The sequence below is a fragment of the Pelodiscus sinensis genome, chromosome 22 (assembly GCF_052426305.1).
Source record: "Pelodiscus sinensis isolate ZL-2025 chromosome 22, ASM5242630v1, whole genome shotgun sequence".
Lineage (NCBI taxonomy): Eukaryota > Metazoa > Chordata > Testudines > Trionychidae > Pelodiscus > Pelodiscus sinensis.
In genome coordinates, this window is record NC_143073.1 from 16,349,817 (window position 1) to 16,375,740 (window position 25,924).

Below are 25,924 nucleotides of genomic sequence, written 5' to 3' on the forward strand. Positions count from 1 at the left end.
TATTTGTCCCTAAAGTCGCTCCGGCCACAAGCAGACCATATGGCCTACCTCCAAACACCCCTTCTCCAGATCTGTCAGTCCCCTCCTCCCCCCACCCTGTAATGTGACAGCAGAATCCATTATGTTTTATTTTTTCCTTTGTCCAGGAAATTCCAGCTCTTGTGCCAGACATTCATCTGTCCGGATAATTGTTAGACTCCTGCAGGGTCGGTGGGGGGGAGGGGCATGCAGGGGGAGAAGAATGTGATACTTTTCTTGGCACTGAGATGTGCCCATCTTTGGGGCAGAGCAGCTGGTCACACAGCCCCCTCGCCTGGTGCTGAGATGCAGCCACCTCTGGGGCAGAGCGGCTGGTTACACAGGGACCAGCTACCCAGCACTGAGATGCAGCCACCTTTGGAGCAGGTTGCTGGTAACACAAGGACCCTTTGCCTGGTGCTTAGATGCAGCCAACTCTGGGGCAGGGCACAGTGGCTGTTCTGGAAGCCGCCAGGGCTGGATTCTCTGCCTGGCTCTGGGTTTAGCTAGGCTCAGCTGCTTGTGGGGGGTGCTAGACTGTTATCTGCCAAGCAAAGGGCCCCAGGCAGGGCAGAGGCACTGAGACTGGTGGAGCCAGAGGAGCTGGGGAAATGAGGTGTCACATCCTGCCCTGACCCCGTTCCCCTCCCACGGAAACAGCAGAACAAAGGGAACTTCCTGACTGCAGGGAGAAGAGAAACCAGGAGCAGGGACCCACATGATTCCACAGAGAGAGTGTCCCTGGCTGCAATCAGGAGCCAGGATGCCTGATTCTCTTTGCTCCTCTCCCCCATCCCAGCCCTCACTCCCAACCTGCAGCCCCTGCCTGCCAAGCCCTCGGCTCCCCCCAGCCCTGCCAGTGTTCCTCACTCCCAACCTGCAGCCCCTGCCAGCCCAGCCCTGGGCTCCCCCAGCCCTGCCTGTGTCCCTCACTCCCAACCTGCAGCCCCTGCCAGCCCAGCCCTGGGCTCCCCCAGCCCTGCCCATGTCCCTCACTCCCTACCTGCAGCCCCTGCCAGCCCAGCCCTGCCCTGCTCTGCCCCCCTCTATTTTAATTAGAAGCAGCCCTGATGAATAGTGTGATTGAAGGAGCTGTCCACCAGCCTCCCCACGCCTGGCTCACACAGCCTGGAACTAATTTATCTCTGCAGCATCTGTCCCTCCGTAGGGCAAAGGGGTCAGACTGAGCATGCTGGCGCCCCCTAGGGTCAGAGTCTGTTTCCTGACCCTGCTGTCCTGTCCTGTCCTGGCAGGGCAAGGAGATAAGGCTGGGAATCCAGGGGGGCTGCACCAGGGTAGGTCTGTGCTGGTGCTTCCCACAGAGCTTCCGTAAGGGAGGCCAGCTTGGGGCAGGGGTAGGACAGGGATTAACGAGCTTGTGGAAAACGAGCATTCATTGTGCTTGTTTCAGTGCCCATCAAACCTCTGATGGTGGTGTAGCAAAGATCCTTCCCTCACAACTCCCAAAGCCCCCTCCACTCACAGGCCCCCCTCCCAGCCTGCCCCCCAGCTTGTCACTCACCCCGATATCTGAAACATTCAGGGTATAAAGTCTCCATCCCCCAACCCCTCTGTCCCCCTCCCTGACCTGCATGCCCCCCCAGCTCTATCCACACACCCCACCCCTCAATGGCCACCCCAAACCTCTGTCTATACCACCAATTGCCTCCAGCCCCAACCTCCATTCCCCTCCCACCTCCAGATCCACCCCACCCCCAATCACACCCGAGCCCCTGTTCTAGGCTCTGGGTTAGCACTACCAAGTCCAAGGCTGGCTGGACCCAGCTGTTGCTGACTCCCCACCCATCCTGGCACTGTAGGGCATAGGACCAGCCCCTCCCCCACTCTGATCTGTGACCGAAACTTTGTGGGCTACAGTGAGCTGGAGCTGTCAGCTTTGATATAAAGGTCCAGGCTCTGAGCTGGGTTTTCTGCCCACTCTGGGAGAAGAGTGGGGGCTGATAGGTTAGAGCAGGGCAGCAATGAAAGTAATCTAATATTTCTTACAGGTACTGTCCTATTGCAACCTGGGTCCCTGCCAGCTCTTTAAATAGCTCCCTGCTGGCTTTTGCCACAGCTCAGCCAGCTCTTGCCGGAGCTGCGCACCAGGGCGCACCCACTTCCTTTCACCTCTAGAGCAGGGGGACTGAAAGCCAGGACTCCTGGGTTCTGGGCCTTGTCAGGGCTGGCCATGCTGAGTAGGGGGGGCAGCTCTAACCCCCAAACCCCTGCCCAGGGGCTCCTAGAGAGTATTCAGTTCCCATGGCTCCCACTGACCACGGTGTATGTGAGTGGTGGGAGGAGGGGGGACTGTTCTGCTCTGCTCTGAGCGAGTTTCCTGCCTGGCTCCAGCAAGCCCAAGGAAATTGGCCCTGGGAGATCCCGCCCTGCCCCTCCTGCTCCCCTCCAAGGATGGGACACGAGGTGTGGGAGACTAGAGCAGCCAGGATGGAACCTTATCTCTACAGCCCAGCAATGGGTAGAACTTGCCTCAGAGACAGGCAGAGAACCTTGGAGTCCTGGCTCCCAACTGCCTTCATGTCACAATCCACCTCTGTCCCTCACTCCCCACACACAGCCTCTGCTAGCCCAGGACTGGGCTGTTAGAAGAAAAGTGTAGAGTGGGGTGAGCAGCAGACATGTGGGGGTACTGGGACGGGGGGAATCACCCTCTGTTGACAGCAGTGCAGGGGCTCTGACACACAGGGAGCAGCTCTCATGGCATCAGTGCTGGGGAGGGGGACAGTGCAGGTCTGTGCATGCCTGACACACAATGGGGCACTGGTTCCATCCAGCGATTATCCCCTTCCCCATCCCATAGGGGGCATGGAGCTGTTGCTATGCAGCCTCTAGCCAATGTCCCTGGGAGTCCGCCAGCTGTGCCCCTCACTCTCGTATCCACACAGTGCCTACACACAACTCACTGTGCCCCAACACCATCAAAAACCCTCTACACACACACTCCAACTACCCCTCTAATCCCCACAGCGTACAACACCACTCTATACCCACAAAGCCTGCAGCACCCCTCTACATACACAGCCAGTAATACCCCTACACACACACAGCCTGTAATACCCGTACACACACACACAGCATACAGCACCCTCTACACACATAGCCTGTAGCACCCCTCCACACACACAGCATGTAATACCCCTCCACACAGACACAGCCTACAGCACCCCTCTACACACACAGCCTGCAGCACCCCTCTACACACACAATCTGTAACAACCCTCTACACACACACAGCCTACAGCACCCATCTACACACACAATCTGTAACACCCCTCTACACACACAGCCTACAGCACCCTTCTACACACACAATCTGTAACACCCCTCTACACACACACAGCCTACAGCATCGCTCTACACACACAATCTGTAACACCCTTCTACACACACACAGCCTACAGCATCGCTCTACACACACAATCTGTAACACCCTTCTACACACACACAGCCTACAGCACCCTTCTACACACACAATCTGTAACACTCCTCTACACACACACAGCCTACAGCATCGCTCTACACACACAATCTGTAACACCCTTCTACACACACACAGCCTACAGCACCCCTCTACACACACAATCTGTAACACCCCTCTACACACACACAGCCTACAGCATCGCTCTACACACACAATCTGTAACACCCCTCTACACACACACAGCCTACAGCATCCCTCGACACACACAATCTGTAACACCCTTCTACACACACACAGCCTACAGCACCCTTCTACACACACAATCTGTAACACCCTTCTACACACACAATCTGTAACACCCTTCTACACACACACAGCCTACAGCATCGCTCTACACACACAATCTGTAACACCCCTCTACACACACACAGCCTACAGCATCGCTCTACACACACAATCTGTAACACCCCTCTACACACACACAGCCTACAGCATCCCTCGACACACACAATCTGTAACACCCTTCTACACACACACAGCCTACAGCATCCCTCGACACACACAATCTGTAACACCCTTCTACACACACACAGCCTACAGCATCCCTCGACACACACAATCTGTAACACCCTTCTACACACACACAGCCTACAGCACCCTTCTACACACACAATCTGTAACACCCTTCTACATACACAATCTGTAACACCCTTCTACACACACACAGCCTACAGCATCGCTCTACACACACAATCTGTAACACCCCTCTACACACACACAGCCTACAGCATCGCTCTACACACACAATCTGTAACACCCCTCTACACACACACAGCCTACAGCATCCCTCGACACACACAATCTGTAACACCCTTCTACACACACACAGCCTACAGCACCCTTCTACACACACAATCTGTAACACCCTTCTACACACACACAGCCTACAGCACTCTTCTGCACATATAGCCTGTAATACTCCTATACACACACACACACACACACACACACACAGAGAACACTCCCGCCCGCTCCCCCAGTTGTGTAAACACCGCTCCGCCCACCCCCGCCCCTCAGCCCCCTCCTCCTACCTCCCGCAAGTGGGCGCAGAGTTCGCCGCGCGCCCTGGGTGAGCGGGGGCTTGCGGTAGCACAGGGTTCGGGGGCGGATTTCCAGCACCCCACTCCAGATCTGCAGCCAGGCGGTCCGCGCAGGTCCCGGGGCAGCGCCTCGCTGGGCGAGGGGGGATGCAAAGTTTTGGGGTTCCCCCAAGCCGGGCTCTCGGGTGCTTCTTCTCCGAGCGGGGGACGGGTTTAAGTTACTTTTGGAGGGGGTCTGGGTCGTGCCCAGCTCCGGGGACGACGGCTGGAGGGAGAAACTTACTGCAAAGAGTTCGCAGCTCCGGAAAGTGGCTGTTTGGGGGGGGGGGCGCTTCTGGCAAAGATACAGGAGTCCCTCGGGGAGACCAACACTTGGGGGGCTGCAAAGGTTTGTGGGGACCCTAACCAAAGCTTCCCTTGCTGTTGCCCGGCTTTGGGTGGGCGGGATTTTGGGGAGGGTGACCCCGCAGGGAGTTTGGGGGGAATTCTCACATCTCAGCCAGGTTTCGGGGCTCTTTGATGGATTTTGGCGGACTGGCCAGAACTTTGAGGAACCTGTCTTCAAAGACCTTGCCTGGACCAAGTGCGTGTTAGCCCTTTGGGGGGCCCTAAATATTTTTGGGGAGCTCTCAAATAATGGAGTCCCCATGAACTACAGGGGGCCCTGGTCTGCTCTCCCCCCCCCCTCCACTTTGCAGTGCTTTTTGCAAAGTGCGGGGGATGCTGCAGATTTGAAGGAATGGGGAGGAATTTGGGGTCCTCCTGAGCAAATTACAGATGCCCCTCCCTGCATGGATGCTATTTTTTTCTTCTACTTTCTTTTAGCAGCTGCCTCCAAAATCTTGTGCCTCTGCGTCAGTTCCCCTTTGTCAACTTTCCAGAACCATGGGGTTGGGACCCCATCATCCCATGCTCAAACGGATTTCGGGACTGTATCTAGTCTGGCTGGGTGGCTTCACTTTTCTGGACTCAGCCATTGTCCGCAGTGTGGGATTGTTTTGAGACCAGCTATTCCAGACAAGGGCGCTTGTAGGGGATCAAAGTGACCCCACACAGGACTTTTCTGGATCATCTGCACTAGACCCAGGACTTTTCAGGAGCTTTGAGACTCTGGCTATTGGACGTTTTAGGGGATCAAAAAGTATTGATTCTAGAATTTTCCTGGGATCATCTTCTTTCCAGGCAGAAGACTTTTTAGGGGCTCAGCGTCTCTGATTTGTGAGGAGCAAGTTTGTCCAGAGTGAGAAAGTTTTGGAGAAGCCAACTTTTCTGGATGGGGAGGGAGTTTGGCTCCATTGGTTTGCTAGAATCTACATTTATAAGTGAATCAGGTTTTTTCCCAAGATAAACTTATTTTTGAGATTATTTTTCTAGGTTTGTAAAAATGTTGGTCTGTTTTCTTTCTAGATTGGGAAGAAATCTGGGTTTATTTTTTTGAGCTCAGGATGAAATTGGGTTTATATTTTTCTAAATTGGGAGCTGAACTTGGATTTAATTTTCTTTCTAGGGTGGGATGAAATCAGTTTGAATTTTTCTAGATCGGGGGGGAAATTGATCTTATTTTTTCTGTCTCAGGGTGAAACCTGGATTTAATTTTTTCTAGATTGGGGCAGGAAAATCAGGGTTTCATGTTTCCAGAGTTGAGGGAATTGGGGTGAAACATTCCTCGACCAGGGAAAATGGAGGATTAAAGTTTTTGTGTTTAGGAGACATTTTGGGGAGGGAGGGGGTTGAATTTTTGCAGACTGAGAAAAACGTGTTTTTCCCTCCAGACAGGCAGAAAATACAATTTTCATTTGTTCTAGATGCAGCACATTTAGGGGGGTCATTTTCCGGATTACAGATGTTTTATTTAAATCTGAAGGGGGTTACTTTGCTTTTAAACTAGGGGAAGGTAGAGAATTTTAGAAAAATTGGGAAGGTAGAGAATTTTATTTTGCCATACCAAAAATTTATCAGGTTATTTTTCCAGACTCAAGTCATTTCTTAGGACATAAATATTCTTGTAGGTCAAAATTTTGGGCTATCTGGGGGTTGCTGAGTCTTGCCAAATAGAGGAAATGTTGAAGCATTAAATATTCCCAGATCGTGGTGGTTCAGGTGTCTGTCGAAGGATTATTTTTCTGGAATTATTTTTCCCGATTGAGAATTCCTCCCTTGGTGATCAAGATTTCACTTGGAGCCCATAGTGGATTTTACTCTGCAGAGGCATTCTGGATTGTCCTGAACCATGGAAGTCTGGCTGCTTTGTTTTTGGATTCCCCTCAGTCAGGCAGTGGAAGGTGAGTGAAAATTGGTGTGATTTGTGCAGATTTCTGTGTGTTTTGAAAGTTCTAAAGAGAGTGCATCTCTTTTCTAAAGAGGCACCAAGATGCCTGGATTCTCTCCTGATGCTGGGACGGAAGTGGGGGCTGGTGGGTGAGATCAGGGGGGCTGTGAGCCAGGACTCTTGGGTTTTTACCCCAGCAGTGGAAGGGAGTGGGGACTAGTGGGTCAGAGTGGAGGGGCTGAAAGCTGGGATGCCTGGGTTCTCTCCCCACCTCTGGGAGAGGAGTGGGAGCTTGTGGGTTGGAGTTGGGGGGGCTGCCAATTTTTGTACAGCGTGTATATAGTGGATACAAAAGAATGAAGTTTCATTAGCTAGCTCTTCATCCTTCCAGCCACCTCCAGACACCCCTTTTGCTCAGCTCCCGAGTTTTAATTGATTGTGTTTTAATAAAGCCTTTAAAACAGAGTGAGCCTCAACTTCACTCTGTTCTGCTTTTCATTGAACCCAGTTTCACCCCCGTTTTGTCAGAATATTTCATTCAGGCAGAAAACTGGCTTAGCAAAGTTCTTTCTTTCTTTCTTTCTTTCTTTCTTTCTTTCTTTCTTTCTTTCTTTCTTTCTTTCTTTCTTTCTTTCTTTCTTTCTTTCCCTCCCTCTCTGCTGCAGGAATGGAGGGAGCCAGTTGCTTGTGGCAAGAGAAAATCAGGCCTTTCAAAAAACTCAAACAGGCACTCCTCTCACACTGCCTCCTGCTTTCTTTCCCTGCTGTTTGTTCTTCCTCTCTCTTGTTCCAGCCACCCAACTCCCAGGAAAGTGTCTCCCTCCACTAACTCCCTGTCTTGCTCCTTTTTCCCCTGTCCCAAAAGGCCTTGGCAGATGTTTCTTCTTCGCCCTGCATTTGCCCTGGCACTAGCCTGTCAAGCCTTCTCTTTTTCTTCCATCCATTCACTGTGGATTTCACTCTTTCGCTCTTTCTCTTTTGCTCTATCTCACAAGCTTTTTTCTTCTCTTTACAGTCCTTTCCTCGACCCTCTGCTTCTCTTCCAGCTTGCCTCTGCACACTCCTTCTCCATTCTTTCGCTTCACAACCTTTTTCCTTCTTTGCTTCTCATCTTTTCAGTCCTTCCACCTTTTCATTCCTGGATGGTTGGGTTCTCTCCTCTGCTCTGGGAGAGGAGTGGGGGCTGGTGGGTTACAGTAAGAAGGATGGGAGCTAGGAACCCCGGGTTCTCTCCTCTGCTCTGGGAGGGGAGCGGGGGCTGGTGGGTTACAGCGGGGGGGGGGGGGGGTATGCTGGGAGTCAGGACTCCTGGGTTCTCTCCCCAAGTCTGGGAGGAGAACAGCTCACTAGCCCTCATCCCCATCCCAGAGCCGGGACCAACCCACTTCAGTCCGAGAAGCCAGGCAGGGACAGCAGAGGGTTACTCATTCACATCTGGGATGGATTTAGCCAGGGAGAGAGGAGAACACAGGCTGCAGGAGGGGGTGGGGTGTGTGTGTCATGGTCTGGCAGCTGAAGCAGAGAGGCCCAAAAGGGGATGGAGAGGCCAGAGCTGGGGCTGGATGGGAACTGGTGCCCCCTACAGGGTACAGGTCCCATGCCCAATTCCCTGCCCCCCAAGCCAGCCAGTGCCTTTCCTGGGGTCAGGTGAGAGCTGGCACCCCCTAGAGGGGACAGGCTCCTCCCCATTCCCCCAGGCCTCCTAGTGCAGCAGCTCTCCCCTTTTTCCAGAGTCTTGCACCTCTGACCTGTTGTGTGCCCCCTAAATTCCACCTCCCTTAAACACACCAGGCTTCCAACATGTGCCCCAGCTGTCTAGACATGTCCCCAGTCCTCTGACCCCGTCAGATTATTGGTTTCCCCGTGTGGCCATGGAGTGGGACAGAAACCTCACACAGTTGTGCAAGCATGTGGCACCAGAGCCGTGCATACAAGGCTGAGGCCTCCTGCACGAGCTTTGTGGGCACTTTCCCTGGAGCCCGTGGGAAACTGTGGCAGGCGTCTCTGCAGGCTACAGTGTCCCTGGCAAGTCCTCTGCATACCCCAGGGATAATTGCCCCTTCCCCTCCCTGGTCAAAGCCAAGGCCTAGACTGAGATTCACCCCATTAAAACCATCACCCATAGCCCCTGTGTGCACAGTATAGGGGTGGGGGAGGGGAAAGGGCTCCTGGGTTCTCTCCCCTGCACAGGGTGGAGAGTGGAGACTAGTAATTAGAGAAGGGGGGGCGGGGAGCCAGTACTCCTGAGTTCTCTTCCTCTCCCAACCCACAGCCCCTGCCAGCCCAGCCCTGCACCCCCCCACCCCATGTCTGCTGGTGCCCCTCATTCCTGACTTGCAGTTCCCCCCTTCTTTGTCTCCCAGAGACTTTGCTGAACACCCGTCTGGAGACGTCGGATCTGAAGTGGACGACATACCCCCAAACTGATGGCCAGGTGAGGGGGAGAGGGCAGATGGGGGAGGGGGCAGGTTTGCAGCGGGGGCTGTGTTGTGAGGGCAAGGAATCGCAGGCTCCATGAAATTGCAGGATGGCTAGTCTGGGAAGATCCCAGATTAGCAGGAGGGTGGGGTTTATTGGGGGCAGGTGGAGAGTTGGGAGGTTTGGGGGGCTGCGGAGGAATCAGGGGGACTGAGTGTCTGGCCACTCTGCCAACTGACCTGTGTCCCCTCTCTTGTTCTGTGCCCCATAACGTCCTGCTGTGCCCTGCATCTCTCCCCTCTACCCTGTGTCCCATCTCCTCCCTCCTCCCCCTTGTACCTGACTTTCCACCTCCTCTTTCCCCCACCTATCTCTATACCCCCTTCCCTGCCCCCAACCCCTGTTCCCATCCGGCAGTGGGAGGAGCTGAGTGGGCTGGACGAGGAACGCCAACAGTCGGTGCGCACCTTTGAGGTGTGTGCGGTGGAGGGGCCGGGCCAGGAGGCCTGGCTGCGCAGCAGGTTCGTGGGACGCCGGGAGGCGTCGTATGTCTATGCCGAGCTGCGCTACACGGTGGTGGAGTGTTTCTCCCTGCCCCACCCTGCCCGCGCCTGCAAGGAGACCTTCAACCTCTTCTACTACGAAGCCGATGCCGATGTGGCCACGGCCACCGAGCCGCCCTGGCTGGAGAACCCCTGGGTGAAGGTGGACACGGTGGCGGCCGAGCATCTGACCCGCAAGCGGCCGGGCGCCGAGGCCACGGGCAAAGTCAACGTCAAGACGCTGAGGCTGGGGCCCCTTACCAAAGCTGGCTTCTACGTGGCCTTCCAGGACCAGGGGGCCTGCATGGCACTGCTGGGTGTCCGCCTCTACTTCAAGAAGTGTCCGGGCACTGTGGTCCGCCTGGCCACCTTCCCCGAGACCGTGCCCCGGGAGCTAGTCATGCCAGTGGGTGGCGCCTGCGTGGATGGGGCTGTCCCAGCAGGCCCCGGGCCCCTCAGCATGTACTGCCGGGAGGACGGACATTGGGCAGACCATACTCCCGCTGGTTGCGTTTGCCTGGCCGGGCATCAGGTTGCTGAGCAGAATACCCAGTGCCGAGGTGAGCGGTCCTGGATGCTGGGTTTCTGCCACAGGGGCCGGGCAATGGGTCTTCAGGGGATCCCCAGACGTGGGATTCTGCCGCAGGGGCTGGGCGATGGGGCCTTTGGGAGGGTCCCCAGATGCAGGGTTCTGCACAGGGGCTGGGCGATGGGGCCTTCGGGGGGGGGGGGGGGGGGGGGGGGGGGGGTCCCCAGACACGTGGTTCTGATACAGGCAACAGGGTTTTTAGAGGTCCCAGCCTCGGGTTCCCAGGGTGGAGACCCAATATTGGACTGCAGGGGGGCCAAATACCCAGGGTCCCCCTATGCCTGGGTTTTGAGGTATGGGACTAGACCCCAGGATGCCTGGGTTTTCTGGGGCACATGTGGGTTCGAGCAGAGCAGCAGGTGGTTATTGGGAAGGAGCTAGGATTACTGAGTTTTCTCCCTGGAGTGGGAGGTCAGTCCAACCCCATCACTCAGGGTGGGGAAGAGACACCTTTCATCTCTCAGTTGCAATAGGAACACTTCCTTCTTCCCCGCCAGCTGCCCCCAGCCTGCGAGAGCAGCCTCCTGGACACCTGGCCGGGCCCCCAGAGCTGGAGGCTGGCAGACAAGGAATCCAAAATATGTGGGGGGAGGGGCATTCATGGGGGGAGGGGGGGGGAGGGGGATTGAGTGGCGCTGAGATGCAGCCACCTCTGGGGCGGGCCATGGCAACCATTTAACACTTTGTTTCCCAGTATAGCACTGTCTGATCCCCCCTTTTCTGTCTTGCCAGCCTGTGCCCCCATGTACTTCAAGGCCACACAGGGTGAAGGCTCTTGCCAGCTCTGCCCCTCCCAAAGCCACACCTTGGCATCTGGCGCCACCATCTGCTCCTGCCTCAGCGGGTACTTCCGCGCCAGTTCTGACTCCCCTGACTCTCCCTGCACCAGTGAGTAGCCCTGGGATGGGGCTGGTGGGCTAAAGCAGGGGGGCTGGGAACCAGGACGCCTGGGTTCTCTCCCCAGCTCCGACTAGCGAGTGGGGCTAGTAGTTAAAGTGGGGGAAGGAAGGGGGCTGGGGGCCTGGACTCCTGAGTTCCATCTCTCTCCCCTCCCCCGCAGAGACACCGTCAGCCCCACGCAGCATAGTGTCCCGGATCAACGGCTCGGTGGTTGTGCTGGCCTGGAGCGAGCCCCTGGACCGGGGGGGCCGCTGGGACGTGAGCTACAATGTGCTCTGCTCCGAGTGTCCCGAGGGGCTGCCCTGCCGGCGCTGCGCCCACCTGGCCTTCGACCCTGGTGTGGACAGGCTGTCGGAGCCAGGGGTGAAGGTCCAGGGGCTGCAGGCGTATGTGACGTACACCTTTGAGATCCAGGCTGTCAATGGCGTGTCCGACCTGAGCCCCAATCCGCCCCAGTCTGAGTCGGTCAACGTCACCACCAACAAGGACGGTGAGACGTGGGTGGTGCCCCTCACTCCCGACCCACAGCCCCTGCCAGCCCAGCCCTGGGCTCCCCAGCCCTGCCGGTGCCCCTCACTCCCGACCCACAGCCCCTGCCAGCCCAGCCCTGGGCTCCCCCAGCCCTGCCGGTGCCCCTCACTCCCGACCCACAGCCCCTGCCAGCCCAGCCCTGGGCTCCCCCAGCCCTGCCGGTGCCCCTCACTCCCGACCCACAGCCCCTGCCAGCCCAGCCCTGGGCTCCCCAGCCCTGCCGGTGCCCCTCACTCCCGACCCACAGCCCCTGCCAGCCCAGCCCTGGGTTCCCCAGCCCTGCCGGTGCCCCTCACTCCCGACCCACAGCCCTGCCAGCCCAGCCCTGGGCTCCCCAGCCCTGCCGGTGCCCCTCACTCCTGACCCACAGCCCCTGCCAGCCCAGCCCTGGGCTCCCCCAACCCTGCCGGTGCCCCTCACTCCCAACCCACAGCCCCTGCCAGCCCAGCCCTGGGCTCCCCCAACCCTGCCGGTGCCCCTCACTCCCGACCCACAGCCCCTGCCAGCCCAGCCCTGGGCTCCCCCAACCCTGCCGGTGCCCCTCACTCCCGACCCACAGCCCCTGCCAGCCCAGCCCTGGGCTCCCCCAGCCCTGCCGGTGCCCCTCACTCCCGACCCACAGCCCCTGCCAGCCCAGCCCTGGGCTCCCCCAGCCTGCCGGTGCCCCTCACTCCCGACCCTTAGCCCCTGCCAGCCCAGCCCTGGGCTCCCCCAATCCTGCCGGTGCCCCTCACTCCTGACCCACAGCCCCTGCCAGCCCAGCCCTGGGCTCCCCCAGCCCTGCCGGTGCCCCTCACTCCCAACCCACAGCCCCTGCCAGCCCAGCCCTGGGCTCCCCAGCCCTGCCGGTGCCCCTCACTCCTGACCCACAGCCCCTGCCAGCCCAGCCCTGGGCTCCCCCAGCCCTGCCGGTGCCCCTCACTCCTGACCCACAGCCCCTGCCAGCCCAGCCCTGGGCTCCCCCAACCCTGCCGGTGCCCCTCACTCCTGACCCACAGCCCCTGCCAGCCCAGCCCTGGGCTCCCCAGCCCTGCCGGTGCCCCTCACTCCTGACTCACAGCCCCTGCCAGCCCAGCCCTGGGCTCCCCCAGCCCTGCCGGTGCCCCTCACTCCTGACCCACAGCCCCTGCCAGCCCAGCCCTGGGCTCCCCAGCCCTGCCGGTGCCCCTCACTCCTGACCCACAGCCCCTGCCAGCCCAGCCCTGGGCTCCCCAGCCCTGCCGGTGCCCCTCACTCCCGACCCTTAGCCCCTGCCAGCCCAGCCCTGGGCTCCCCCAGCCCTGCCGGTGCCCCTCACTTCTGACCCACAGTCCCTGCCAGCCCAGTCCTGGGCTCCCCAGCCCTGCCGGTGCCCCTCACTTCTGACCCACAGCTCCTGCCAGCCCAGCCCTGGGCTCCCCAGCCCTGCCGGTGCCCCTCACTTCTGACCCACAGCCCCTGCCAGCTCAGTCCTGGGCTCCCCAGCCCTGCCAGTCCCTGTCACTACCAACCAGCAGCCCCTGCCAGCCCCACCGTGACTTGGTGTCTCCCCGCAGTGCCCCTGCCCGTGGCTGAGATCCTGCAGGCATCTGTCTCCCCCAGTGGGATGCTGCTGACCTGGCCGGTGCCCAGCCCCCTCAGCGGGCGCATCCTTGACTATGAGGTGAAATACTATGAGAAGGTGAGTGGGGGAAGGTATGAAGAGGAGCAGGGAGGGGACCAAAGCTTGGAGGATCAGGATGGGGCTGTGGGGGGAGGAGTGGTCAGGGGCAGCATGTAGAGGGGGATCGGAGGGACAGTGTGGGGAGAGTGACTGGGGAGCATGGGGTGGATTGAGGGGCCAATGGGGGGTAGCAGGATCTCAGGGATCATAGAGGCCTTGAGATGGGGCTGGAAGGCAGGGATACCTCGGAGGGAGGGAAATCTCTGAGCCACAGAGTTGGGGCTAACCCCTCTCTTTCTCTCAGGGTGCGGCGGGCGGGGAAGCGCCCATGTTTGTGAAGGCGTCAGAGGCCCGGGTGGAACTGGCAGGGCTGCACCGTGGGGCACTGTATGGGGTGCAGGTCCGCGCCCGCTCTGAGGCCGGCTACGGAGACTTCGGGCCAGAGATTGTCTTCCCCACGCAGGGCAGCGGTGAGTCCCCTCTCCCCCAGCCTGGCTAGTCCCCCCCTCCTGAACTGTCTGTCCCCCTGGGTACAGAGGGCAGTGGGCTGGTTCCAAATGGTGCTGATGCTCAATCCTGGGTGTTGGGTCCTTGTGCGAGGTTCAGATAGTGCCAGGTTGCACGAGGATGAAGGTTGTTCATGTGTGTCAGGTTGCACATAGATGGAGGTTGCAAACGGAGGAAAATTGCACGGGCCTGTCAGGTTGATGTGGATGAAAGTTGCACATAGGTGTCAGGTTGCACGAGTAAGAAGGTTGCACAAGAATGAACGCTGAACGAGGATGAAGGTTTCATGTGGTGTCTAGTTTGCATGATGTTGAAAGCTGCACAAGGATGAAGGTTGCATGTGGTGTCTAATTTGCATGAGGTTGAAAGCTGCATGTGGAGGAAGGTTGCACGAGGATGAAGGTTGCACAAGAATGAACGCTGCACAAGGATGAAGGTTGCATGTGGTGTCTAATTTGCATGATGTTGAAAGCTGCACAAGGATGAAGGTTGCATGTGGTGTCTAATTTGCATGAGGTTGAAAGCTGCATGTGGAGGAAGGTTGCACGAGGATGAAGGTTGCACAAGAATGAACACTGCACAAGGATGAAGGTTTCATGTGGTGTCTAGTTTGCATGATGTTGAAAGCTGCACAAGGATGAAGGTTGCATGTGGTGTCTAATTTGCATGAGGTTGAAAGCTGCATGTGGAGGAAGGTTGCACGAGGATGAAGGTTGCACAAGAATGAACGCTGCACGAGGATGAAGGTTGCATGTGGTGTCTAGTTTGCATGAGGTTGAAAGCTGCACGAGGATGAAGGTTGCATGGGGGTGCTAGGCTGCAGGTGAGGCTGGACACACGGCACTCCTTTGCGTGATGCCGCCCTGGCCCGCTGCCCACCGGGTGTGCCCAGAGACTGGCTTCTGTTGCTGCTGGAGGCCTCCAGCTCTTGGTGGGATGTGCTGCCCCAAGGCTAGTGCCCCCCTATATGACACTCCCCCCCCCCTCCCCAGATAGCTCAGGAGCTGGTGCCCCTTGTGGCCAATTTCAGTGCAGGAGGAGTCCTGCCTCAGGGTATGTCTACACTACAAAGTTAGTTCGAACTAACGGACGTTAGTTCGAACTAACTTTAATAGCCGCTACACTAGCGCTCCGCTAGTTCGAATTTGAATCGAACTAGCGGAGCGCTTAGTTCGAACTAGGTAAACCTCATTTTACGAGGACTAACGCCTAGTTCGAACTAGCTAGTTCGAATTAAGGGGTGTGTAGCCCTTTAGTTCGAACTAGTGGGAGGCTAGCCCTCCCCAGGTTTCCCTGGTGGCCACTCTGGCCAACACCAGGGAAACTCTATGCCCCCCTCCCGGCCCCGGACCCCTTAAAGGGGCACGGGCTGGCTACGGTGCCCGTGCCAGGTGCAAGCCTGCCAGCACCCAGCTAGCAGACCCTGCACCTGGCACGGCACAGAGCCACCCACCCGATGCCCCCCAGCCCACCCCCTCTTGCCGGGACCAGGCTGGCGGCTCCCGGGAGCTTGCCCTGGACCGCAAGAGGCGGGCACCTTCCTGGGCTAGTGCGGACATCGTGGACCTCGTCCACGATCTCCGCACTAGGCACAGGAAAGTGGCCGTCTAGAGCAGGAGAGCTGCCAGCCTGGCCACCCAGGACCAGGTGTGCATGAAAATCAAGGGGGTCCACTGAGACCCCCGACACTGAGCCCTGAGCTTACAATGGCCGTCCTGGGTCAGACCAAAGGTCCATCTAGCCCAGTAGCCTGTCTGCCAACAGCAGCCAACCCTAGGGACCCTGGAGGGGATGGACCGAAGACAGTGACCAAGCCATTTGTCTCGTGCCATCCCTCTCCAGCCTTCCACAAACTTTGGGCAGGGACACCACTCCTACCCTCTGGCTAATAGGACTCCATGGACCCAACTTCCATGACTTTATCTCACTTCCCTTTAAACTCTGTTCTAGTTCTAGCCTTCACAGCCTCCTGCAGCAAGGAGTTCCACAGGTTAACTATTTGCTTTTTGTCAAGAAGAACAACTTTCTCTTACTAGTTTCAAGCCTGATACCCATTCCTTTCCTTTGGTGTCCTCTAGTCCTTCTTTATGGGAACTCAGGAAGAACTTTTCTGAATGCACCCTCTCCACCCAACCCCTGCTTTTAGAGACCTCTATCCTGTCCCCCCTCCGTCTCCTCTTTTCTAAGCTGAACAGTCCCAGTCTCTGTAGCCTCTCTTCATCTGGGACCTGTTCCCAACCCCTGATCATGTTAGTTGCCCTCCCCTCTCCCAGCCTTTCTCTTCCCCTCTCCCACCTCCTTTTCCCAGTCTCCCCCAGTTTTTTTTCAATAAAGACAGAGTCAATGTTGGAAGAAACGTTATCTTTATTTTGTACATCAATAAGAAGGGGGGCTAAGAAAGGGTAAGTGGAAGGAGGTGAGGGAGGAATGGGGTACGAGCCCCCGATGGGGAGGACTGGGCTGGCTCTGCGGGCTTCTGGGGGTGGAAGCTCTCCTGCAGCCCCCCAATTACTCCCTCTCCCCAGATGGCAGCCTGCGGCAAGTGCAGCTGGGCTGATGGCCGAGTGGTGTGATGTGCCCAGTGTGGGCATTCAGGGCACTCCAAGCCAGAACTTCTTTGCAAGCGGGGCACCCCTTAGAACTGTGTGTCCGGGGTGGGGGTCGGGACCCTTTAAGCGCAGCCCTCGGCTAGCCTGAGACAGCATCTCCATGCTCTAAGTCCTCCTTTTATGCCCTGCCGGCACTGCTTCCGGCCATCCTTAAGCCCTGTTCAGAGTCCACTCAATGTGGACTTGCTAGTTCGAACTAGCAAAACGCTAGTTCGAACTAGTTTTTAGTTCTAGATGCGTTAGTTCGAACTAGCTTAGTTCGAATTAACTAATTCGAACTAAGTTAGTTCGAACTAGCGCTGTAGTGTAGACATACCCTCAGTGATCCCAGCCCGGCCCTTCGGCTTTGCTGTGTGCACCAGGCCAGGTAGCATCGCTCATGCCCTGATGGTCTCTTCCTCCCCAGAAGCGGGGGGCCGGACAGAGCAACTGGGACTGATCGCGGGAGCAGCCGCTGTGGGGGCCCTGCTGGTGCTAGCTGTGGTGGTGGCGGCTGTGATCTGCATCAGGTGGGACCCCCTGGTGAATAGGGGGCGGTGGGGGACCAGAGGGATGGCGTGGGCACAGGAGTTGTGGAGTATAGAGAGATGGGGGGCAACGGGGTGTGGGGGGGGCCAAGGGATAGTGTGGGTAGGGAAGCTGGGGGACAGAGGGCTGTGGGGGGGACAAGGGGATGGGGCGGGCTGGGTCCAGCCACGTTCTCCTTCAAGAGTTCTAGGGAGGGTATCTTGGCTGTCCCCCAACTTTCTCTCCCTCCCCTGCAGGAGGCATGGCGCAGGGAGCCACGACCCCGAATACTCAGACAAGCACGGGCAATACCTCATTGGACATGGTAAGTGGGGGGCAGGACAGAGGGTGGGGTCAGGATGAGAGGGGCAGGTAAGGGCGAGGAGTGGGGGCACAGGGTGGGGGCAAGTGAGGGACTAGGCAAGGTGGGGGGGTGGCAGGGCCTGTGTCGAGGGAGATTGGCTCTAACTGCCTTCCCCCCCCCCCCCCCCGGACTCCCCAGGCATCAAGCTCTACATTGACCCCTTCACCTATGAGGATCCCAACGAGGCCGTGCGGGAATTTGCCAAGGAGATCGATGTCTCCTATGTCAAAATCGAGGAGGTGATTGGAGCTGGTGAGCCTTGAACCCCCAAACCTGCCTCTGAGTCCCATGAGCTCCTCCAATGCCCCCAGACTGGCCCCTGAATCCCCTCTGAACCTGCCTCTGAGCTCTCCAAATTCCCCCACTCCTTCAAACTGGCTCCCAAACCCCCCTCTGAGCCCCGAAACTCCCTCTGTGCTCCTGAACCAGCCACTGAACCCCCATACCCATATCTGAACCCCCTGAACTTTCCTCATGACTCCAAACCTATCTCAGAACCTCCCAAACTCCTGCCATACCAAACCATCTCCCAAACCTCCTCTCTAAGCCTGCGAACTTCCCCTATGCTCATGAACCCCAGAACCTGCCTCTGAGTCCCCCAAACTCCTTCCATGCCCTCAACCTCTATCCCCCAAACTCTTCCTGAGCCCCAAACCCCTGAATCAATCCCCAAACTCCCTTGTGACACTGAACGAGCCCCTGTAATTCCCACATTCCTCAACTGGTTCCCAAACCTGAACCCCCCCAAGTCCTGGATCCCCCAAACCTTCAAATTCACTGATCCCCCAGCCTACAGTGCCCCTACCCCCATCCTCCACACCCTGCCTGGCATCCCTACCTATCTAGTTGTAGAGTGAGGGATGCCCCCTTGAATTCAGCATCCTGAAAGCCACAGCCCCTTCCTATTCCCCCCAAAATCACCATTCACTGCTGACTCTCATTTTCATTCCTGTCTTTCCTCTTTCTCTCTTTTGGGTTTTTTACTTTATTTTCTTTATTTTCTGCTTGGACCCTCACTCCAGTTTGTTCCCTTTGCCCTTCATGGCCTGGGCCCCCGTTTTATTACACCCTCTTCCCCCATTCCCCAATCTCCTGCCTCCTTTCCCCTCTCCGTGCATTGCTTTGTTCCCTCCTCCCTGACCTGTTCCCGCTTGCTCTCTATTTTGTTCCCTTTCCCTTTCTTTCTGTAACCTCTGCTATGTCTACCTCTGCTATGTCTACACTGCCTCTTTTTTGAGGCAGAGACAATGCAAATGAAGCGTTCATTAGCAACTTCTTGTGCTTCATTTGCATATTCTCTTCTGATGCTTTTTGCGGAAGAGGTTTTTGCGCAAAAAAAAGCAGTGTAGACAGGTCTGTTTTGCTCAGAAAAACCCTTTTGTGCAGGATCCCTTATCCCTCAAAAAATGAAGTTTACAGGTTCTTGTGCGAAAGGCTTTTTTTGCGCAAAATGGACCTGTCCACATGGCTTTTTTTTGCGCAAAAACCTCTTCCGCAAAAAGCATCGGAAGAGAATATGCAAATGAAGCACAAGAACTTGCTAATGAGCGCTTCATTTGCATTGCCTCTTCCGCAAAAAAGAGGCGGTGTAGACATAGCCCTCCTCTTTCACTCTGGCCATGTCCAGACTCAGGGGTTTTTTCGGGAAAAGTAGCCTTTTCCCGAAAAAACTTCCCCTGCGTCCAGACTCAAGCCGCGTTCTTTCGAAATTATTTCGAAAGAACGCGGCTTTTCTTTCGATGGCGGTAAACCTCGTTTCACGAGGAAGAACGCCTTCCTTCGAAAGTTTCTCTTTCGAAAGAAGGCGTTCTTCAATGTAAAGAGGCCGTCTTCGAAAGAGAGCATCCAGACTCGCTGGGTGCTCTCTTTCGAAAAAGCGGATTTCTCTTTCGAAAGATCCGCCTGCAGTCTAGACGCGATCTTTTGAAAGAGGCTCTTTCGAAAGAGCCTCTTTCGAAAGAAGCCTGCAGTCTAGACATAGCCTCTGTTTTGTCCCCCCTTTTCCTTTCTCGATTCATTTTGTTCCCTCCTTCTCCCCAGCTTGTTCTTTTCTTTCATTCCGGTCCCCCTTTTTCTCTGCCTCATCTCATTCCTTCATTCCCTTTCTTGGTTCACTCGTTCTTTCTCCCCATCTCGGTCCCCCTTTTTCCATATATCATTCTCTTCCAATCTGTTTCCTTCCCTCATTCTCCCTGGCTCATTCTTCCTCTCTGTCTCATTCCTTTCCCTTTGTAGCATTCACTTTCACATTGTTTTGTTCCTCCATTTCTCTCTTGATTTATTGCTTCATTCCCTCCTTCTTCCCATATTCTTTCTTTTTCTGCTTCATTTGTCCCTTGTCATTCTCTTCCACTTTTCTCAATCGACTCCTTTCTTTCACTCCTTCTCCCTGTTTGTTTGACATCTTTCTTTCTTTTTTTCTCACCCCGTGCCTTCTCTCTGCAGGAGAGTTTGGGGAGGTGTGCCGGGGCCGGCTTAAGGTGCCTGGGAAGAAAGAGGGTTGTGTGGCCATCAAGACACTGAAGGGGGGCTACACGGAGCGCCAGCGCCGGGAATTCCTCAGCGAGGCCAGCATCATGGGGCAGTTTGAGCACCCCAACATCATCCGGCTGGAGGGAGTGGTGACCAGCAGCACCCCGGTCATGATCCTCACCGAGTTCATGGAGAACGGAGCCCTGGACTCCTTTCTCAGGGTACAGGGTCCCAAACCCCTAACACCCCAAAACCATCCCACTCTTGGAGAATAAGACCCTTCGGGTACAGAGGATCCCAAATACAGGAGGAGGGACCCCAAAATTGCCAGTCAACCCCAAACCACCCCAGACATGGGGAATGGGGTCCTGAAATATGGAGGAAGATCCAAAAGCCCCTGCATGCTGTATCCTCTCCCCTGCAAAGAAGTGCCCCACATGTGGCCTTGTACCCCCACCCCATCACCTCTGACCTAGACCCCACCCACTAAGGCCCTGCCACCACCCATCAGAGCCCAGATCCTACTTATTGGGACCACACCCCTGCCTATTTTCCCCACCCCCAAGCCCTGGAGCCCTGCGCCTGTACTGACCCTGCTCCATCTCCCCCCAGCTGAATGAGGGGCAGTTCACGCCTATCCAGCTGGTGGGCATGCTGCGCGGCATTGCCTCCGGAATGCGCTACCTGGCCGAGATGAGTTACGTTCACCGGGACCTGGCCGCCCGCAACATCCTGGTCAACTGCAACCTGGTCTGCAAGGTCTCCGACTTCGGCCTGTCCCGCTTCCTGGAGGAGAACTCCTCTGACCCCACCTACACCAGCTCCCTGGTAGGGCCTGCATGTAGGATGGGCGGAGGGAAGGAGGATGCCTGGGTTCTCTCCCTGGCTCTGGGAAGAGAGTGGGGGCTGAGGGAATTGGAACTGGGAGCTGGGTGCTGTGAGCGTTTCACACTCCTCATCCCCAGGGCGGGAAGATCCCCATTCGCTGGACAGCCCCTGAGGCCATCGCCTTCCGCAAGTTCACCTCGGCCAGCGACGCCTGGAGCTACGGCATTGTCATGTGGGAGGTGATGTCGTTTGGGGAGCGGCCCTACTGGGACATGTCCAATCAGGATGTAAGTGTGTCCCCCCCCCTCCGCCGCCCTGGGCCAGAGCAGGTCTGTGTGGCTGTTAACCAGCTGCCTCATCCCAGAGGTGGCCGCATCTCAGTGCACAAAGTTCCCATCGATTCCTCCTTTCCTCTGTGTATGAGCTGCGCTGTCCCTGCAGGTGATCAATGCTATTGAGCAGGATTACCGCCTGCCCCCGCCGCCCGCCTGCCCCACAGCATTGCACCAGCTCATGCTGGATTGCTGGCAGAAGGAACGCAGTGCCCGGCCCCGCTTTGCCCAGCTCGTCAGCTCCCTCGACAAGCTGATCCGCAACCCAGCCAGTCTGCGCATCGTCTCTCGCGATGGTAGCGGGTGAGTGGTCGGGAGATTGAGGGGCTGGAAGTGGCTGGTAGTTTTTGGGGCAGGAAGATCAGGGACTGGATAGGGTTGATTGCATATTGGGGAGCTGGATATGGGGTCCTGGGAGCAGTCAGGAGGTCGGGGGTGCTGGGAGCTCAGAAGCTGGATATGGCGGGGGCTGGGAACTTCTGGAAGTTTGGGAGGCTGGAAGATCAGGGACTGTATATGGGGGGCTGGGAGTGGCTGGAAGATCGGGGGCTGGATAGGGTTGGTTGCATAATGGGGGATTGGATAGTCTCCCCCTTTTCCCACTCCTCCTTTTTGGCCCCCCCATCTCTTCATGCTACCCAACGGTGGCTTCAGCCAGAACCCCCAATTCCTGTTCCCCCTTGGGATAAACAGTTCTGATCTCAGGGTGTCTGGGAGGGGCAGAGCAGCCTCATGAGAATTGACGGTACCCCATCCCCCTCTCCCCTGCAGGCCTTCCCACCCCCTGCTGGACCAGCGGGCCCCCCACTGTTCCTCCTTCAGCTCCATTGGCGACTGGCTCCGTGCCCTCAACATGGGCTGCTACGAGGAGAAATTCAGCACCGCCGGGTTCAGCTCCTTCGAACTGGTCAGCCAGATCTCAGCCGAGTGAGTGCCTCCAGGGGCTGCAAGTTGAGAGTTAGGGGCACCCACAGAGCTGGGGACATGTAGGGCTTGGCCAGCAGGGGCTGCAGGTCAGGAATGAAGGGCACCGGCAGAACAGAGTGGAGTCTAGGGCTGGGCTGGCAGGGATGCGGGTCAGGAGTGAGGGGCACCAGTGGCGCTTTGGGGAGCTGCTAATGCCCCATCTCTCTGCCCTCTCAGGGACCTGCTCCGAATTGGGGTAACGCTGGCTGGCCACCAGAAGAAGATTCTCTCCAGCGTGCAGAACATGCGTAACCAGAACAAAACGGCCCCGTCTGGAGGAGCTGCAGGGGGGCGATTCTGACTGTCCTCCGACCCCTGGAGCTGGGACTTCACCGGATCCTGGGTTACTAATGGGACCCTGGTTGCACTGCAGGGCTTTTCCCCTGGAACTTGGGGGGGTCAAGCTTCTCCCACCCCTTCAGGGATTGCACTTTGTATATTTGAGCAGGAAGAGTTTTGTCGTTGGGGAGGACATGGCCTCTTGGTTGAGGGTTCCAAGATGGCTGCCCTCTAACCAAGTCTCAAGATGACTGATGAGCTCTTTGGTCAATGGCCAAGATGGCTGCAGTTAAGTCATCGCACAAGATGGCTGCTCTTGCTTGGGGGTCCCTAGGCAAGTGCCGTGCAGTGCTCATGCTCTCCTGAAGGCCAGCCATTGGGTGTCTCCCAAGATGACTAGTGGCTGGCTGGAATGCCCTTTGTGTGGGGCAACCAACATGGCTGATGGATGGCAGTGACTTCTGGAGATGGCTGCCCGTTGATAGTCCAGGTTCTCAAAATGACTGCCTGTTGGACAAGGAATGCATGATGGCTGCTCCGTGGGGGACACCAAAGCCAGGTGACCCTTAACATGGACATTCAAAATGGCTGCACTGCAGTCAGGTGCAAGGCTGGCTGCCAGTGACCAACATGGCCGCTCTTTCACTAGAAGCCTTATCGTCTCCCCCCAATATTTGAGCGGTAGTGATGTAATGTAATCAGGGTGCCCCCTCATCTCCCCAAAGATTGGGGGATGTCTCCCTGGTATCTACTTGAATCTCATCCCCTCTCCACCATGGGGGGGGGGAACTAAAAATATGGGGTTGCCTCCCACAAAGCCAAAGAATGACTGTCGTCAGTGATGTCATTGCTACTCAATGATGTAATTGATTTGGGATAGCCAATATCAGCAAAATCAGGGGTTGGGAGATGCCACCAGCCAGCTGCCATCTTGTGATGTCATAGGCATCGGCAGTGATGCCATTGCTGTGGCTATGTGATGTCATTGGGAGTGGCTATGGCAGTGATGAGAGAACTGGTGAAACGGAGGATGGATGATGTCAGCGCCAGATAACTCCAGGAAAGTAGTGTGTGGAATCATGATGTCTGCATAGGCAGCGTGTGATCTCATAGCCATATTGCATAATGATGTCATCAATGCTATTGTGTAACATCATCTCTGAATCATCTGGTGACAAGATCAGACAGGATTGTGATGTCACTATTACTAGCCTATGATGGATGATACTGTGCTACTGGAACTCTTGCCTACTCCCCCTGTGATGTCATTGAGCTGTGAGATCATGGTGGCTGGACCTTGGGGACGGGGGCAATGTCATGATGTCATTGTGAGGTCAGTACCTGGCACAGGGCTTTCACCTTCATATTGAAGGTGAATTTAATGTATGTGTGCTGTGACTTGCTTTTGAACCAAAGTTTTGGGGGTGGAATTGTGGGGGAGGTAATTTCCCCTGCCATTGATCTCCCAACAATGGGACCAGCCCCCTGCCCTGGAGCCAGGACAGCATACAGGGCATCAGGCTCTCCCCTGAGCCAGTGTGGAATCGGGGTGTCCCCCACCCCTCAAAATAAAGTGGGATTAAATCAAGTTAGAGGAAATGCTTGGAGATGGCACGTGATTGGGAGAGCTGCCAATTTTGCCTGGGGGTGGGGCCTCTGGGATGGAGGGGCCTGGATCAGGCTTGCCCCAGGCGCTGGGGGCTTGATGAGACTAGAGAGACTCTGAACTGGGGCCTGGGAACTGGGTTCTCTCCCTGGCTCTGGGATGTAGCTAGAACAGCTGCTGTTCCTGTGACCCAGGCAACCAGGACAGAAAGGGGAGGGGAGGAGGGAGGAAGGAAGCTGCCGCCCAGGCCCACCTCTACCCTTGGCACAGTGTGCGGACAAAAGGAATCAGTGCTGGCGGGTGGGGTCCCCAGCGCCATGAACCCCACCCAAGAGCTGGAAGAGAGCCCAGGAGTCCTGGCACCCTGCCCTGCTGTGGCCCACCAGCCCCTGCTCCTGCTATTCATGCCTTATGCACTCAGTTGATGTTTCCTTCCATTTGCACGTGGGGGGAGGAGCAGGGAGGGTTGATCTATAAAAGGGAAAGTTTATGCATTTGCAGCAGGGAATGTAAATACAGTGACAGAGGGAGGGGTTGAGCTAGCAGGGTCTGTAGGTGGGGAGAGGGGCAGGGCTGGGAGGGGCTGTGGGTTGGGAGTAAGGGGCACTGTCTGGGCTGTGGGGCAAAGCTGGGCTGAGGGGCTGTGGGTCGGGAGTGAGGGGTACTGGCAGACTGGGGGGCTGCGCTGTGGGGGCAGGACTGGGCTGGCAGAGGCTGTGGGTTGGGAGTGAGAGGTACTGGCAGACTGGGGGCCTGAGCTGGGGGGGCAGAACTGGTCTGGCAGGGGCTGTGGGTTGGGAGTGAGGGGTACTGGCAGACTGGGGGGCAGGACTGGGGCTGGCAGAGGCTGTGGGTCAGGAGTGAGGGGTACTGGCAGACTGGGGGGCAGGACTGGGCTGGCAGGGACTGTGGGTTGGGAGTGAGGGATACCAGTAGACTGGGGAGCTGGGCTGGGCTGGCAGGGGCTGTGGGTCAGGAGTGAGGGGTACTGGCAGACTGGGGGGCAGGACTGGGCTGGCAGGAGCTGTGGGTCAGGAGTGAGGGGTGCTGGCAGACTGGGGGGCCTGGGCTGGGCTGGCAGGGGCTGTGGGTCAGGAGTGAGGGGTACTGGCAGAGCTGGGGGGCTGGGCTGGCAGGGGCTGTGGGTCGGGAGTGAGGGGTACTGGCAGACTGGGGGGCTGGGCTGGGCTGGCAGGGGCTGTAGGTCAGGAGTGAGGGGTATTGGCAGACTGGGGGGCATGGCTGGGCTGGCAGGGGCTGTGGGTCGGAAGTGAGGGGTACTGGCAGACGGGGGGGCTGGGCTGGGCTGGCAGGGGCTGTGGGTCGGGAGTGAGGGGTATTGGCAGACTGGGGGGCTGGGCTGGGCTGGCAGGGGCTGTGGGTCGGGAGTGAGGGGTAGTGGCAGACTGGGGGCAGGGATGGGCTAGCAGGGGCTGTGGGTCGGGAGTGAGGGGTATTGGCAGACGGGGGGGCTGGGCTGGCAGGGGCTGTGGGTCGGGAGTGAGGGGTACTGGCAGACTGGGGGGCTGGGCTGGCAGGGGCTGTGGGTCGGGAGTGAGGGGTACTGGCAGACTGGGGGGCTGGGCTGGCAGGGGCTGTTGGTCAGGAGTGAGGGGTACTGGCAGACGGGGGGCCTGGGCTGGCAGGGGCTGTGGGTCGGGAGTGAGGGGTATTGGCAGACCGGGGGTCATGACTGGGCTGGCAGGGGCTGTGGGTCGGGAGTGAGGGGTACTGGCAGACTGGGGGCAGGGCTGGGCTAGCAGGGGCTGTGGGTCGGGAGTGAGGGGTACTGGCAGACTGGGGGGCTGGGCTGGCAGGGGCTGTGGGTCGGGAGTGAGGGGTACTGGCAGACTGGGGGGCTGGGCTGGCAGGGGCTGTGGGTCGGGAGTGAGGGGTACTGGCAGACGGGGGGCCTGGGCTGGCAGGGGCTGTGGGTCGGGAGTGAGGGGTACTGGCAGACGGGGGGCCTGGGCTGGCAGGGGCTGTGGGTCGGGAGTGAGGGG

General features: G+C 57.5%; 1 protein-coding gene across 4 annotated transcripts; it reads left to right on the forward strand.

Moving 5' to 3' along the window:
- Positions 1–4,525: 4,525 nt before the first annotated feature.
- Positions 4,526–23,903, forward strand: EPHB4 (EPH receptor B4). Of its 4 annotated transcripts, none has more exons than XM_075908440.2 (17): positions 4,526–4,589; positions 5,386–6,842; positions 9,193–9,263; positions 9,665–10,349; positions 11,111–11,266; positions 11,439–11,768; positions 13,345–13,469; positions 13,756–13,921; positions 16,974–17,076; positions 17,332–17,399; positions 17,577–17,690; positions 19,884–20,131; positions 20,523–20,738; positions 20,876–21,025; positions 21,180–21,373; positions 21,842–21,997; positions 22,214–23,903. In XM_075908440.2, the coding sequence occupies exons 2-17, from the start codon at positions 6,791–6,793 to the stop codon at positions 22,335–22,337; spliced, it is 2,958 nt and encodes a 985-aa protein (XP_075764555.1). In that variant the 5' UTR covers positions 4,526–4,589; positions 5,386–6,790; the 3' UTR covers positions 22,338–23,903. The 4 variants fall into 4 exon arrangements, with proteins under 4 accessions (XP_075764555.1, XP_075764556.1, XP_075764554.1 ...); XM_075908441.2 differs by having other exon boundaries at positions 4,561–4,589; positions 5,389–6,842; XM_075908439.2 differs by lacking the exon at positions 4,526–4,589 and adding an exon at positions 4,599–4,948.
- The last annotated feature ends 2,021 nt before the right edge of the window (positions 23,904–25,924 follow it).

Bases quoted from the DNA above. Each gene is read 5' to 3' on its own strand.
- EPHB4 (XM_075908440.2), top strand. From the start codon at position 6,791: ATGGAAGTCTGGCTGCTTTGTTTTTGGATTCCCCTCAGTCAGGCAGTG. The intron at 11,769-13,344 runs GTGAGACGTGGG...GTCTCCCCGCAG, and splicing joins CGTCACCACCAACAAGGACG to TGCCCCTGCCCGTGGCTGAG. The intron at 21,374-21,841 runs GTGAGTGGTCGG...TCTCCCCTGCAG, and splicing joins GTCTCTCGCGATGGTAGCGG to GCCTTCCCACCCCCTGCTGG.